This window comes from Diabrotica undecimpunctata, chromosome 6 (genome assembly GCF_040954645.1).
Source record: "Diabrotica undecimpunctata isolate CICGRU chromosome 6, icDiaUnde3, whole genome shotgun sequence".
NCBI lineage: Eukaryota > Metazoa > Arthropoda > Insecta > Coleoptera > Chrysomelidae > Diabrotica > Diabrotica undecimpunctata.
The window spans coordinates 13,017,789-13,035,255 of record NC_092808.1 but is presented as its reverse complement, the minus strand read 5'-3'; the positions used below and the strand labels follow the sequence as shown (position 1 = coordinate 13,035,255).

The following is a 17,467-nucleotide window of genomic DNA, read 5'->3' as shown; positions in this document are numbered from 1 at the left end:
CCCGTACGCCAATGAATGGTCGACTATAATCGTGAAATGTAAATGAACTCCTGACTCATCAGAGGAATACTTTTGAACCTGTCACAACTCGAACTCACGTCACAACTTCCTAAGTTCATTATTGTTGTGTTGTAGTTATGTCCGTAGTCCGTATGTTTCGTCATTTCGTCTCGCTCTTTTAACACATAAGTTTTCGTCCTCACTTTTCTAATTTCTGAAATGGTCCAGACTTGTCGTTGCGGAGGTATTTCATTCTTAGAACTTGAAAGCAGTGAGAAGTCGCGATGAATCACCAAAACGGTGTTATTGTTAAAAAATGTATTTTCTTATGTGCTTAAATGTTCCTCTCAACCTTTTGTAGTTCTTTTATTTATAACAATATTTATAAATAAGTGAAGATAGTGTTTGAATATTATGAAAAAAAGAACTAAGTGCAAGGACAATATTATATGGGCACTGCATGAAAAAAATGACCATTTTGTATCAAACCAAGATGTGCAACTCTGAACGGGACGAAGTCGATAGGATACCATCCAAAGATAGAGCTACAAATTGGGATGTTGCAGGGTTTGTGTTTTCCATTATCAGCCACATTGCAGATATAGTTTTCGACTGTAATGTAGCCTACAGATATTACGCCAACAAAGAATTAGCCTATTTCTTTGCCACTTTATCCTTCATTATAATACCTGCCATCATCAACACAGCTTTTAGTGTGCGAATGTATGTTCTAGACAACGGGAATGGAAATAGGGGAACGAATTTAACCAAAAGATTTACTAGGAAACGAATGTGTATTATTTTTGTTCTGATATTTCAATTGGCACCTATCCTAAGGTACTTTGATGCCTTAAAATATGCCTTAAGATCTCAGAAGGCGGAAAAAGATCAAGATGTAGAAAACCAAAGGAAATATTATGAACTTATGGTCAAAGAAGATTCAGATGTAGCTTTGTTAAGAGTCTTAGAATGTTTTTTGGAAGCTGCCCCACAACTTATACTCCAGTTAGCCATTATATTTCAGAGCCATGGAAGAGAAATAGAGGGGAATACATTTACTAGTAAGTGGTATCTATTACTTATTGTTTTATAAGTACAAATATTTTGAAATTAAAGATTGTAGGTGATTATTCAAGTTTGATTGACAGAACATATGATTTTTATTTTATGAGTTGGATTTTTCTATTTTTACAATCTCTGCAATCTTAATGTTGCCAAATTAATTGGCTTACACATACTTGCAATTACAATCTAAGTTGATTTCCTGGAAAGTTTATCAGTTACATAAGGCTTACATTCAGTAGATTAAATACTTTTTATTTGTATTATTGTATTATATCAAATTTTTAGACTGTTAGAAGCTTTCTAATATTATATAAAACAATTTTTCTCAGTTTACCATATGAGTTATCCTTGCAATTATTTTTGACAAATATTGTTCTTTTGTTTTATAAGCTGCACTCCAAATTAGAATCAGACAATTTCCTGTTTTTAATTTACTGTTATCTCAGTTTAACTTAGATATTATTATGTGATATTTTTTGTTTAATATTTCTCTCATCATTGTATCATATAAATATGTCAATTTTATAGTTTATTTTATATTTATTTATTTTTTCCTTATTCCTTCTTTTTCTTGTATGTCACTCTTATTAAATAAAATTTTATTTTTTTCTTACACTTAGTAGTGTTTTGTGATATTAAAGTTTGGGACTGAATCCTAGAATTTTTGAGTTGAAGTGAAAGACATTTGGGTGATGAACTTGCTGTCCAGCCAGAGATAAAATTTAAACCTATTTCTTACTAAATCTTGGACATAAGGTATTTGACCTTCACTAATGTAAAAAGCAATATTTTATTGTGATGTACAACTTTAAATTAGGAAATCCACTTTTGGATGTTTAGGTGGTCATTTTAGAATTCTTTTATATAGCTTATTTTTTTTAAAAGCCCTTTTTTAATCATCTACTTGTCAAACTAGAAATATTATTTGTGTGAAATAAGAAAATCGATTCTGCATTTATCATACCACTGCAAAAGACAACACACATTCAAACTGAGCAAAAAACATTAATTTATACTGCAGAAGCTTTTGCCATCATGAAAGCTATAAAATTTATAACAGAAAGTAATATTCCATACCCCGTATTTTTTTCTGATTCCCTTTCTGTGTTAAATAGTCTACAAGAACATTTACAAATAATCAACTCCACATATCTTCATCCTTATCTGGCTAAAATAAAAACGTTTCTCCTCAAAATTCTTCTTTTGGTGCCTGTTCGTTTCGAATATTGGCGATCATTCTGGCTATAATTATTTTCTTAACTGATGCTTTAAATAGATTAGTTGTTGTTGTGGAGAATCATTTCCTCATGTTTCTAACCATGATATTCTTCTTCTCCCAATTCCTCACTTTCCGAATACTTTGCCTTGAAGGATTATTTTCAATAATCTGTATTTAGTGCCGTTTCCACATCTCGAAGGCTTCAAGTTTTTCCTCCAACGCTTCAGTAAGTGTCCAGGATTCAACTATGTAGTATAATATCGAGAAGATATTATAACATCGTAAAAGCCTTACTTTTATCACCAGATTAAGGTTGTGGCTTTTAAACAGTTTGGCCATGTTGTTGAATGCACTCCTAGCCTTCTTTATTCTACATTTTACTTCTTGTGAGTGATCCCATTGTTCGTTTACTACTGTTCCAAGATTATTAAATTGTTTTACTCGGTCCACTGGTGTATTCTTGAAAGCAGTTGGATGCCTTAATTTTATTTTTGCTGATGACCATAAATTTAATTTTTGATACGTTTACTTGTAGTCCAAATCTTTCACTTACTTCATTTACTTTGTTTATTAATTGCTGTAAACTGTTTAAACTGTCTGCAAACAGTGTCATTTTGTTTTCGTTTTGTTTTGTTGTCGTTTTGGCGTTCTCCATTTAAAAGGATTCCATGTTTGTAATTTTTTAAGGCTTCACTAAATACTTCCTCTGAATATAGGTTGAATAATGTAGGTGAAAGTATACACCCTTGTCTAACGCCTCGCAGAATCTGGATCGCTTCCGTCGGTTCATCTCCTAGATTTGTTCTTATTGTGGCTGATTGGTTCTAGTATAAATTTTGTATTATACACCAGTCTTTATCATCTATTTGGGCTTTTGTTAGAACATCCATCATTTTTCAGTGTTTGTAGTCCACAAAGTAGGTGTTAGATATCGCAAGTCATATCTCTGCATTTTTGGAATAATACCTGTAGACTAAACAGTGCATCTCTCGTACCTACGCCTTTCATGAATCCAAACTGTGTGTCTTGTATTCTCTCTTCGCATAGCTTGTATATTCTGCGATGTATAATTATAAGAAAAAGTTTTAGTGTATGGCTCATTAGACTTATTAGCCTATATCGTCCACACTTCGGCGAATCTATGGAGCGGTAAATGAAAATGGTGTCTGGAGAAGATGATACAACTTCGAACTCTATAGAATATACCAGGAACCAGATATCGTAAAACACATTAAGATAGGACGTCTGAGGTGGGTAGGCCATGTAATGCGGATGGAGCAAACCGACTTAGCTAGAAAAACGCTCCTTGATAGACCTATTGGTCAAAGAAGAAGAGGAAGACCCAGAACAAGATTCCTAGATAACATAGATCAAGATATGAGAAATATGGAAATTATGTGCTTGACGGAGGAAGGCGATGGATAGGGACGACTAGAAAAAAATTCTTGGGGAGGCTAGGACCCACACAGGGTTGTAAAGCCAAAATGATGATGATGATGATCCTCCGCACTTTTTCGCTACCTGTTTCTTTGGTAACGTGTCATAGATATTATTGAAGATTGTACATAGTATTCTTAAAGATTCAACATCAAGAAGTTTAAGAAATTCAGACTGTACTCCGTCTGGTCCTGGAGCTCTCCCTTCTTTTAGCTATATTATGGCTGCTCTTATTTCTGCCACTAGTATAGGTGGTCCGGTTTCCGTAGGTATTGGGGACTGGTTCTCCCTCTCACCAAAAAATAAATTTCGTATGCAATTTTTCCAGGTATTATCAATACTCTCTTTGTCCACGATTACCTCTCCATTGTCATTAACAAGGTTACTTACTATTCTGTTTTTCTTTCTTCCATCAGCTGCAGAATCTTTGTCGTCATCTATGCCTTATTCTTACATTCTTCGTTCTTCATCAAATTGTCTTTAATATCGTCTATCGTTTTATTAAGGGATTCTATCTTCTCTTCTGTGCTTTCCGTTGTATTATCGATTTCTTTGAATTTTCTATTTATTGTTTTGCTGACTATTTCTTTTATTTCACTTCATTTCAGTTTTCTCATGTCATGTTTTTTTACAGTTTTTCCGCGTGTTTTCTTTAACTTGGTTCTATATACACGCCCACTAAAGGATTGTGGTCAGATTGAATATCAGCGCCTGGGTAGGTTTTAACACTGTTGAAACTATTTCGATATCTTTTGTTAACAAGTATATAGTCTATTTGGTTTCTTATAATAACGTCTTCTCCGTTGTCTCGTAAAACACCAAAGAATTATTTTTTTTGAGCAAAAGTGCATTCGGGCATACAGTCAGGAGAAAATGTTGCATCACTGCAAGTAATAATCATTAATATAAAAAATGATCTAAATGATATACAATTCTGTTGGACCAAGTGTACAAGATATACTTTGTTAGAACTCAATAGACAAAAAAACTATTGGTTTGCAAACTATAACTACCTATAAGTTCCACAAAACTTCACAACTTCAACAAACTTCTATAGCACATCGCTCCTAATTCCTTTTTTACACCAGCATTAATCAATTTGGTATATTATAGCAGTGCCATTTAAAATATTGGAAGAGCAATTTTGGGAATATGCCTCAACATTAAAAATAGCCTGTAAATGGCCTTGCAAAGAAAACAGTTTCTTTATTTGTGTTGTAAATGTTTATGCTACACACTTCTTTGGAAATCACGCCCCATATAGAGGAATCTTGCTAACTTAAATTTCAAGGAAACTGTAAATGAATTTTCAGCTTAACGAGTATTTTGAAATACAATTTATTAGTACCTTTTTGGAGTTGTTAAGTAACATTAAAATAAACATTTGATTTATCAAGAAAATTTATTTTACCAAATTAAATAAATGACATACAACTTACATATTATATTATAATGGATTCTTAAAAATACATATAAACACTCGGTTATTTGTTTTATAGTTAGAATGTAAGGCTGTATAATGAATCTCGCTTTACTTTTTTATATTTGGAAGTTTAAAGTCAATTCAATAGCTGACTACATCCATGCTTCTTATTTCTTAAGTCAGAGTTTCCCAAACTTATCTAAACCGCGACCCCTTTTTGCTAAAACATTTGTTCGCGACCCCCCAATTTCCCCCCACTCATTTATTCAATATTATTTGACAGAAATAGCGTGCCTAATTTACAATTATCTGATGGTTTCTCAAATTTAATTTTACTTTACTGTTTAAGTTTAAATCAAAAACAATTATTTTATTTTAATACAATTATTTTAATGATTGCGATCTGTTCCACTAGTAATTAGTAGTAGGTACTTCTGCCAGAATAGCATTTACAATAAAAATAAATAATAAGAAGTCGACTGCACATTGTACACCGCGACATATTAGCTTGTGTCTACATCGCAAAACTCTTCCATGATAATCGCGAAAGCGCTCGCTACTAGATGGCACTCTGGAACGTTCTCGTAGCCTCGTTTTGGCTTTATATAAGCGTCGATGCGCAACGAAACCTCAGTTGGAAGTTGGAATCCAAACAGCCTATGGTGGCGAACGCGGTATTGAGTAATGAGTAAATATTTTACGACTTACGTATTCCCGTTTACGTATTTACGTCTACGATAAATTATAAATTATGGATAAGTTTTTAAAAAGAAGTGCACAACCATCTACGTCTGAAAGTGGCAGTAGCACAATAAAAAGAAAAACAGATTCTACATTGATGAATATCTTAAATATGGTTTTACCGTTATTTCCAATAAACCACAATGTGATATTTGTGGACAAGTCTTGTCAAAAGAAAGCATGAAGCCATCAAAGTTACTTCGACATTTAAATAGCAAACATCCAGATAAAAAAGACAAGCCCGTAGAATTCTTTGAAAGAAAACTGAACGTCCTTCACAAACAGCAAGACAGTTTTCCCTTGGCAACCACTACTAATAAAAAAGCCTTATTAGCAAGTTATAAAGTTGCTTATCGTGTTGCCAAAACTAGTAATCCGCACACAATTGCTGAAAATCTGATTTTTCTAGCAGCTGTTGAAATGGTACATATCGCCCTTGCGCGTGCAAACGGAGATAAGTCCAAAATTGCCATTTTGAGATATAAGCGTTTAAAAATTTTTATGAATTTATAAGCAAATTTTAAATAAAACAACTTAAATCTAATTAAAGATGAATTAAAAACTTTATTTAATTTTACAAACTAAATGAAAATATTACCCTGTAATTTTGAAAATCATTATAACATGAGAGAAAAAAATAGTTATCTCCAAATGCACAAAACTTTAGCGTACATAACCCTATCTGCACTAATCGTCATCTAGTATATCTTCTTCTTCTTCTGAACAGTAGTCTGCAACATCGGTCTGCGTAGGTAAGTTTTTATAGAAATCGTGAAATACGTCATCTATGTATGGTAATAAATCCATTAGATTACTTTTTTTTTCTGAAGAAATTGGATTTGGATATTTACATTTTGGTAGATTTAATGGAGGAGATGAGAAACCTCTTCTAAGAAAATTCATTGTTTTAAATGGTTCATCTTCTTTGTAACTATTTTTATACGAAAACAGTCCAAATTCTTTTTGATATCTAATCCATTTGACATCTTTCCAAATAAAGCGGTTACCGTCATTATCTACCTTTCTTACTTGTAATGAACTCTTTAGTAAACTTGCAAAATCAATAAAATCATTTCTAGTCATTTCTTGAACCTTAAAGGGATATCTTTTACCACACAGTCGAACAAGTTGATACCAGTCTCTTGGATGTTCAATTCGGCTTTCATATTTTTTCTTTTTTTTTTCAATTATCGAATGGTCGCTATCACACTCCATTCTTGTGTGTCCTGGAATTAAAAATTTATGATCCAATGTATCGAGACCAGAACTAACCATTAAGACCATAAACATTGCAATGAGATGAGAGTTTTTATTCTGCCCTCCACAAGTGTCAGAATACAATGTTATTTTTCGTACTTCTGGTGGGATTTCTAAGAGCTCTTTATACAAACAAGAAGCTATTTGATTGGCTCCACGACCAGAAATCGTTTCATACCACATACAACAAGTAGTTTTGTTATTACCACAATCATGAATTGTAAGGTTGTACGTCCAGAGTTGCCTTTTATAAAAAGCTATTGAAGTGTTTAGGCTGGGCGTGGGTAAACACTGCTGCAAATCAAAAGCAAAAACTCTCTGGGACTTGTCATCTTGACAAATTATTTTATCTTTTCTTTTTGCTGCGTATGCAGCTTCTGCTTCTTCTTGATGCCGATTTAGTTCTCTTCTTATTTTTTCCTTTTGTTCTTCTTTCTTTTCATTCACTATAGTGTTATGTAACTTGTCACAAGTTTGACATGTATCCTTACTATATTTTTTTATTGAAATGTTCATTGTATGAAAAATAGTCTCATATATCTTTCTACTTACGGGACTTTGAGGTTGGATCCAAGCTTTATATTCATCATACATTCTGGTCAATGTATAAAAAGAAGGCAAAAAACGTCTATCTCCAGTTTTTTCACGACAATAATGACTTTTGTATGTAGGTATAAGACCTATATGTTGCTTTATCATGTCAATTCTGTCTGAATTTATTTTATTCGCAGGTATATGGCTTCCTCTTTTATCTTCTGTTGTTATACCGGAAAAGCTAGTTTTTGTAATAACATTTTCTATAAACTTATTCGACAAATCAAATGTTTTTTGAAAGCACTGTTTACAAACTTCAACGAGCTCACCTGCGATCTTGAAGTGATACTGATAGCTACAAGCTCTTGTTTTTGATGAATTAAGTTTCATTGTCTTTTTTTCCTGCCTCAAAATAAGACTTGAACAGTAAGCAACCCTTTTATTATAATCCCCTAACTCCCAAAATTCTGTAAATAACTGTTTACGTACTTCGGTATCAAATTTTTTACCGCATCCTTTTCGGCAATCTCCAAGTACCTTACATTTTTTGCCTTTCATCAACTTATTTTTTAGAGTCATGTATTCTTTACCTGCATTTCTTTCCATTTTTCTTTTTTTCCTCATTGCTCTAGTATCACCTTTTACCGATTTTCTTCCTTTTTTATTTTTATTCAATTGATTTGGATCTATTGTATTTTCAAACGAAACCAATGGAATACTATTCGAGTCATCTGATTCAGGAAGTTCATAATCTGGATCCTTGTCACTGTCGTCGATATCGCTTCCAAAGAACTCAGTAATCCTTTCACTAGGTGCATCTGCAAAAACATTTAGAATAAATTAATATTTGTTATTTTCTAAAATGTAACAAAACTGACCTCTGCTACAACCAGCTTCAGAAATATCAGCTTTACAAATATCAAAACGAGAATCGATATTTTCTTGTTTTTTTTTCCTGTTTTCTCGTTGTTCACATTCCAAATTCGAAAACATGGCTGTATCACTTTCTGGTGTAATGGACTGGTCAGTATTTACTTTGAGCTCAGCTGAAACAATAAGAAACATTGAAATATAATTTATTTTATAAAAAAAAATTCTAAAATTTCATTAATTTATTTATCATAATTTATTTTATAAAAAAAAATTCTAAAATTTCATTAACCCCCGACGAAATATGAGCTCAACGCCTTAATATATCTTCATAAATTATAGTTAAAAACCATCTAAATAATTTATTGTGCCGACATCAAACAAAAAAAAAACGTATCATAATTTGGTTCATTTATTGAGGAGCTACAATGCCACAGACAGACACACAAATACACAAACAAACAAATTATACCTAAGAGCTGTCTCGATTACGTCAGCGGCAGCTTTAAATAAAAAAACACATCTCGGCACAATCTTTGATGAGCTACGATGTCTTAGACACAGACACACACATATTAAACGTATAACTGGTAGTGATAACACTTCTGTTTTTGCGTCGGAGGTAAAAAATAGTTATTACTAATTTTAAACTAAAATAGTTTACTTACCTTCTGAATTTAATGCCCGTTCTTTCAGAGCGGCAAGAAATTCTCGTCTTTCTGCAAACATTTTTACTTATGATATTAATGATATTATTCTCTAATACGAGTAGTAGATCTCACAATATGTGCACGTCTCACCGTAAAGAACGCAAATGAAAACAAAATACCAATAAGCCACTCAATGTTATTCAGCTGCGAGTCGAAAACACGTGATGAGGTGATGCATCGTGTTTAGTGCAGATTTAGGCAAGTTCCGAAAAATTGGCGCATTGTAATACAACTAGACTTAACTCCATTTGCACTGACCGACATTATAGTGTCAACAGAGTCTATTTGACATAAATTCCTTTAACACATTTCAAAATGAGTTATCTTCGGTATCACTAATAAGTTTTGCTCGTAAACGTAAACAACAGAGATAAATCCTTTTGCACAATAAAATTTCGATCTAAAACGTGTTCATTTATGAAGTTATCTCGATTTGGACATTTTCAGACTTAACTCCGTTTGCACGCGCAAGAGCGATATAATGTGTGGGGAAAGAGAGGCTGCAAAATTAAATACAATACCTCTGTCAAATAATACTATCCAAAGAAGAATTAGTGATATGGCAGAAGATATTCAAGCGCAAGTTGTGGAAAATCTTAATAAATACACGTACTTCTCTCTTCAAATGGACGAATCCACAGATATATCTAACTGTGCCCAATTCATTACGTTTGTAAGATATGATACAAATAATGGCATTCAAGAAGATATTTTATTTTGTTCCCCATTGGAGACCAATACCACTGGAAAATGTTTACTCGACACTTTTGTGAAACGTACAAGTAAATGTGATATTGACTGGGGTAAATGTATTGCTATATGCACAGATGGCGCTAAAGCTATGACCGGACATAAATCTGGTCTTGTCGTCAAATTACAAGAAATAATGCCAAATGGAGACATTGTTTTTTACATCGAGAAGCTCTTGCGTCCAAAGCTTTACCTCCTGAAATGGACTGTGTTATGAAAACCATCATTAAAGTTGTAAATTCCATTAAAGGAAAAGCTTTGCAGACCCGTATTTTTAGAAAAATTTAAGAAGACATGGGTGCTTTATTTGAAAATCTTCTCTATCACACCGAAGTAAGGTGGCTTTCAAGGGGCAACGTCTTAAAAAGAGTATTTCACTTAAGAGCCGAGCTTTTAATGTATTTGAAAGATGAGAAGTCCCCATATGAAAATCAATTTTCCGATCCTATTTGACTTCTGAAACTAGGTTTCCTTGCTGATATTTTCGAGCAATTAAATATTTTGAACAGTAATTTACAAGGTCGCGACATTAATATAATTACAGCCACAGATAAAATTAAGGCGTTTCTAAGAAAAATCGATTTATGGTCGACCTTACTTGGCAAAAAACAACTCGATTCATTCTAATAGTGCCTTCAGGAAATTATGGAAAATGTATCCAATTACAGTGCTACAAATTTTGAACAAGTTTTTGCTGACATGCATGTTACTTTGCTCAATTTAAAACAACAGCTCTGTGATTATTTTCCCGAAGAAATTCAAAACAGTTACGACAGTTGCAGATGGATACTAAATCCGTTTTTAGCCGATTCCTTTCAGCATGTTGAAATACAAATAAACATGAAAGAAAAACTTATTGAAATATCAAGTGATGGAATGTTGAAGCTCCAATTTTTTTCCCAGAACTCGGACCAATTTTGGACCGAAAAGATGCAGGAATACCCCCAGTTGGCGAGTGAAGCTGTAAAATGTTTGGTTCCATTTGTAACATCATATTTGTGTGAGTTAAGTTTCTCGTCTATGACTGCCATTAAAACAAGAGTTAGAAATCGTCTCGTACTTGAAAATGATATAATTGTGTGTGTCTCAAATACACAGCCTAGATTTGAAAGATTAGTTTCACAGAAACAGGCGTATAGCTCTCATTACGATTATAATATTTGACTTTGTTTTACTCTTTTATTTTTACGGACTTTAATATTTAGTTTTATATTTTGTCTGATAATTAATTGTTAATTTCTATTTACGGCGTTGTTAAAATAAAAATACATGATCTAACAAAGTGGTGCTTTTGTCTTATTTTGGAAATGTTCGGCGACCCCCCTAGTACCTCATGGCGACCCCCACTTTGGGAAACACTGTCTTAAGCCATAGGTTGTCAAGGCTGAAGACACGAGAACAGTAATTATCTGTTTTGGGGGTGTCATTAGGTGGTAACAGAAGGTGTCATTCATCAGTTGTCTGATTGGTCCTTTCCATGGATTTGTGTGATTTTCTGTGACAATTGGAGCTAGCAAAACTGGTGTCTCTAGAGTTTTTTTTAATTTTATTCTGATGTTAGTCTGCATGTTTTGTTCAGGATGATATTAACATTTCTGGTATGGGTTATTTCTGACGTGTTTATCTTAGTGGTATCTCTATCTAGCGTGACACTCCAGTAGATTTGTTTGTCTGTGTGTTCGAGAGTAACGACTTTCCATCAGAATTGTTGGTCTGCTGTTTGCTTGGCTGGTACGGACATGGGGAAGGACCTTCGGGTTCAGTTAAAGTGAGTTGTTTGTTAATCCTTGTTACTGCAACTGTCTGCATTAGAATCTTCTACTGTTATTGACTACGATATTTAATCTACATGCCTATAAACACATGCACTTGTTTATTTAAATACAATTTTTAAAAAATGATCTTATCTCATAGATACTTATTTTTTATTACAATATGAATATTAAATTCTTATCGTTTCATTAGAATATTTCTTTTGTCACACAAATTAATGTTTTGTTTATATCGCAATTGTTTTATTTATTATACTTGAGAAAATTTGACCTACAGTAACAATATATGCTTTAATAATACGCATTTATATACAATATGCGTCTAATAGACATTTTTTCGTTAGCATATTGAGAAACATCCACAGATTTTGCCAAAGTATAATAAGTTAGATGAGCCATGTATTAAAGATCTTTCTGTACATTATACGATAGAATATATTCAATCCTCGAACACCATCGGCACGAATTTCAGTTTGGATTTAGAAATGGACTTGGAGCTAGGAAAGAGCACTATTCAGTCTACAAAAGTGTTATTGATTCAAAGAGCTAGAGACGTAAATAATGATATTTGTGTCAGGATCATAGGAAATTTATATATACAACAAAAAGGCAACGATAAGTTAACGATAACAATTATTCCAAAACATTCAAAATCCAGAGAGGAGTTCGGGAGGATTGTGTCAACCTTAATGTTCAATATTTCCGATACGCTGACGATACTGTTCTTCTTGCTGATAGTGCAGAAGGCCTTATAGTGCTAATTAACCGAATGGAAAGAACTAGCAGAAATTTCGAAAAAACCTAATGTAAACCACCATTTATTTATACACGATAAACTAGAAAGAGTCCAAAATACACATGTCTAGGGTGAAACTTAAATGAGAATTAGGATCACTCTAGAGAAATTCATGTTAAAATTAAGAAACGCAGAAGTATGTTTTATAGAATGAAAGCTGTTCTTTGCAATGCGGGCCTTAATATATTGGTTAGACTTAGATTACTTAACTGTTATGTATTCTCTCCTATATGGAGTAGTGGCATGGACCCTTACAGAAACAAGCAGTAAGAAAATAACAGCAATCGAAATGTGATGTTATACTTAATTAAAATTAAATTTAGTTCAATAAAGTCCAAAAGGATTAAGTTTAGAACGTTTTTAGACAAATCAGTACATCTTTAGTGAACTTTTGTAGTACTTGCAAAATAACCTCAAAACCAAACAGTGGTTGGATCAAGATAATGTGTATCTCGTGGACGTATCGAGTAACCAACGAAAATGTTTTACAAAGACTAGCTGATCAAGACCTGTGAACATTTGCTCCTGTACTATGCATTCCCTGAGCGCCATGGTGTTATATCTCGGGAATGGGAGCGCAGTAGTCGCAGCTCAAATCTTACCGTGTGACGAGTCAGTTGTGGTCCGGCTGTATGGAGATATGCCTATTCAGCATGGGTTAGGTGTGCATGGATATTTTGTGTTTGGTTGTGCGTGCGCGCATTTTTAGATGAGACCTCTAAATCAATAAATTTATGTTTAATAAAATTTAGAATGTGATCTCGTTATATGCTTTTATAAAGACAGAGATAATATAATGACGTAAATCTCACGTATTGACATTTTTAATTTTCGAAATGGATGAATTACCAACCAACATCATTTATACAATGATAAACAACTCTACTCTAAGTTTGCTTTTCACGGTGCGCGGTAGCTCCATACATTTTCACTCAAACTTTTATTGCAATTAGGCATGCTACTGCATTGTTTTTTGCAAAATGATGTCAAGATAAATCAGTTGAAGTATCTGTTATCTCACGATAACTATTTTAGCTACTACAAGAATGCTTCATTATTATTTGAGTTTGTTGAATTTAAATTTATTAGTTATTTATCGGAACTGCAACAAAAACATTGAGTATTTTAATAACCAAGAAACACTTGAACGGCCTAACAGTGATAACTTTATTTAATAAATGCATGGATGAATGAGGCAATCTTTTAAATAGCAGTTCTACGATAAGTTCGTACTGCAGTTGAAAAACATATGAAACTAAATCTCTTAAGAGAAGCAATGCCTCTTTACATCCAGACATAGTTAAATTGCACGATGATGATATAGAATCCATGTTCCTGGCCTCCAACTGAAATCTGCACTACATACAACTGTAATGTGTATATTGATTTAAGTTTGAATTTATTGTCTTCTGTGGTGTATTTGATAAATCTTCTCCTCTTCTTTGTCAACCATTTTCCATCCACTCCTGAATGTAGGTCTCTCCCAATTGCTTCCATCTTTCTCTATCTTGCGCCAATCTAATCCACTGTTTGCCTGCCACTGTTCTTATGTCATCTACCTATCTTTTTTGAGGTCTTCCCATGCTTCTTGTTGTCGTCCTTGGTCTGAATTCTAGAATTCTCCGTGTCCACCTGTTGTCATTATATCGGGCTACGTGACCTGCCCAGCGCCATTTCATTTTTGCAATTTCTTCCACAATATCCCTAATCTTCGTTCTACGTCTTATCTCGGTGTTTCTAATCTTGTCTCTTAGTGATATTCCAAATATGGGTAGCGGGTAGGAACTCCTCTGGATAGTCCTATCAGGGAAAATCAATAAATCCCTGCCCTCCGCAGATTTCAGGGGTTTCCTGACCCGGGAAACTAGTACCTGCTTAGGGTCACTTATCCAGGGTCACGGATGAAGTCCACAACTGCAGGCACGGCGGAGAAGAATACCTTCGGTACGGCGTGGATGGCGGAAGTGGCAATTCCCTGATTTTAGGGATTGTATAGAATCACTAGCCAACCCGCTCGGCAAGCGTGGCGTTTTAAATATGCTAAAACCTCCCAAGTTGAAGATGTCGAGTATCAATACGAAATTACCCCAGGTGAGTAGAGTTAAACACTCAGAATCTCACACTGAACAATCAGTCAGACAAATGGATTCTGGGGGAGGCAAATATTCGACTGAATCAAATAAGAAAAACTACCCATCATTGCTTCGTATAGCCACTTACAATATAAGAACTATGAGGACCCAAGAACACCTTGACGAACTAGAACAAGAGCTCTCAAATATCAAATGGGATATAATTGGACTGTGTGAAACTCGCTTACCAGGAGAAGTATGTACCATCTTAAAATCTGGTCACCACCTATACTAGAAAATCTGCGTAGAAAATCATTACATAGGCGGTGTAGCGTTCCTGATAAACAAACGAGCTTCCTATAATTTGATAGATAATACAACTTAACTACCGCTTTCGGGTCCACATTAAGCCGGGTTTGTAAGACTCTAGTCTAACACAAAAAGTATCAACCAGTATCCATTTTGTTCATAGTAGCATGTGGATGCATGTTATTTAAAAAGCTTTTCTTAATTTAATGGTATTTTGAAAAAAATAGGACAGATAAAAATTTTGTTATCAAACGTTGAAACGTCATATTAAAAAATGGGACGCAATTCAAAGGTTTAATGTTGAATCATTCCCTCGTAATAAGACATACGATAAACCTATGTCATATCTCGATGCAAGATTATAGAGTAAACAAAAAAAAACAAATTAATTCTATAAAAAATATCTAATATCTGTGTACATAAAATATCTAATATCTCGAAAATGTTTATATAAATATATACAAAAAAATGCAAGTAGTTTACCCTATACGATACGATAAATATATTTATACATAAAATACACAAGATCGTAACTAGTTTTGAGAAGGTCACGAACAATCCGTTCACAAAGACCGAATCCTTTCGAAGACCTGTGATTGATACAATCACGTTCGGTGACTCTATCGTTCGAATGACCCTATGAATGACGCTGTCTAGTGTTTACGAATGAACGTTTGTAATGAACGAATCTCCATGAACGGGTCCTGCATTATCATTAATTCATATACTCTCAGAAAGATTCATAAACAATATTAAACTCACACTTGACCTTTACACAATAAATTTAATTAGTCGTTCATATGAACGGGTCATTTTAACGATTGATCTGGATCACCGAAACGAACCAGGTCTTCCCATCACTAATCGTAACTGAAATGTACTGTACGTACAGTACTAAAAAAAACAAATGAGCATTAAATCTGAGATATTTCTTGTTAATTAATACTAATCACAATCCATATCTAAATCGTCCTCATCCTCTGAATATCTTTCTGCAAACTGTCCACCGCAAACATTTTTTCTTCAACTTTCTTGACGTGGTTCACATAATAATTATGCCACTGCTCTTTAGATACGCGTTTGTAAGCTTTTTTTATCAACCGTTCTACCGTTTTTTCTTTAAAATCGACGTTGCTTGAAGCCACATACCTTTTCACTTGACTCTATAGCATCTCAATCGGGTTTAGCTCGTAATGGTAAGGCGGCAGTCTCAAAATCTTACGCCATATTTTTCCGCAATTGGTGGTTGGCATATCCACAAAGGAAATGTGTTAGACTTATAGTTTGACTATGCACAAAAACTCCATTTTCCCGAAATTCACGTACAAGATCTCTTTTATTTAGTCAATTGACTGTAAACATATGAAATATTCAACATTTTAAAAGCGATGAAAGTTTTTTTTGCATATAACTCGAGGACAACGGTAGTAAACAAACGAACACTTTTGCTGCACTATATAAGAAACTATGTATCAGTTAGCGGGGAGGAACTCATATTATTTTGTGACAATTACCTTGGCCAAAATAAATACAATATAGCGATTAGGATATGCTTGACGTTAGTTGAAACAATATTTAAAATAGTAGAATATATTTATCCCACTCGTTTTTTCTCTGCCATAAGCATTTTGGCAGTGTAAAAAAAGTTGGAGGCGCTTCGACATAATTTTTTCTGTAAGAGAGGTCATCAACTTGATAATTATGTCAAGTGCGAGTAGAAAAATCCTTATAACGGAAGTAGAAAACAATGACATCTGACTTTTAAGAATTGGTTGACCAAATTTTATAATTTTATTATTTTATATGAAGAGCATCGTTTCTGTTGAGACAAGCAATAGAGGCACACCACGAAATGGAAAACATTTGTTAGTTTTAACTTTAAGCATGATGTTTCTAAACTTGGAAATGTTAGTCATTCTCTCTTTGTCAACGGCCCTTTAATGTAAACATTTTTCGCCTTAAAATTCTTAATGCTGGAAGTGTATGATGGTCTTCAAATAAAACACAATCAAAGCAAGATTATAATCTATATCAAACTTGTGTTTTATATATTTTCTTAAATATTCAGGAAAACCATAAACAGTTTTATACATAAACATAAATAACTCTTACTCTTACATTTGTGTTGAGTTTGTTGGCAATAATGACCATAAGTGACATATAACACAGCTATCATGGGGCCATTATGGCTAAATTCAAGGGTGTAAAATGTCAATTATATATAAGCAAAAATTTCAAATTGTACAATATCTGTTTCTTGTCAAAGTATAAATCTCTTTTTTTTAATCTAGGCTAACTTGATAAAATAATAACAAGCGGCTAATTTTAATCTTTATACAAGATCTTGAAAAGCTGGAAAAATCATGCTTCATTACTTTAAATGAAATTGCTACATAACTACTCAAATTCTGCATTAAATCTTTTACATATGTTTTATCGAGTCAATAATGCAGCTCATTGTTTGTAAATAGTAAAATATTGTTGACTAACTATAAAAATAATCAATCTGCGT

The 17,467-nt window shown here is 33.4% G+C and overlaps 2 protein-coding genes across 2 annotated transcripts in view; one reads left to right on the top strand and one right to left on the bottom strand.

Annotated features, from left to right (window-relative positions):
- Positions 1-105: 105 nt before the first annotated feature.
- Positions 106-17,467, top strand: part of LOC140443141 (XK-related protein 4-like) — an 80,730-nt gene continuing 63,368 nt past the window's right edge. The window contains exon 1 of the mRNA XM_072534229.1: positions 106-1,061. Within this exon, the coding sequence (XP_072390330.1) occupies positions 461-1,061 (601 nt within the window). The 5' untranslated portion in view covers positions 106-460. The remainder of the gene's footprint in view (positions 1,062-17,467) is intronic.
- LOC140443139 (uncharacterized) lies at positions 6,425-9,713 on the bottom strand. Its single transcript, XM_072534227.1, has 2 exons — positions 8,555-9,713; positions 6,425-8,494 (listed from the first exon to the last, which is right to left on the bottom strand). The coding sequence occupies exons 1-2, from the start codon at positions 8,739-8,741 to the stop codon at positions 6,573-6,575; spliced, it is 2,109 nt and encodes a 702-aa protein (XP_072390328.1). The 5' UTR covers positions 8,742-9,713; the 3' UTR covers positions 6,425-6,572.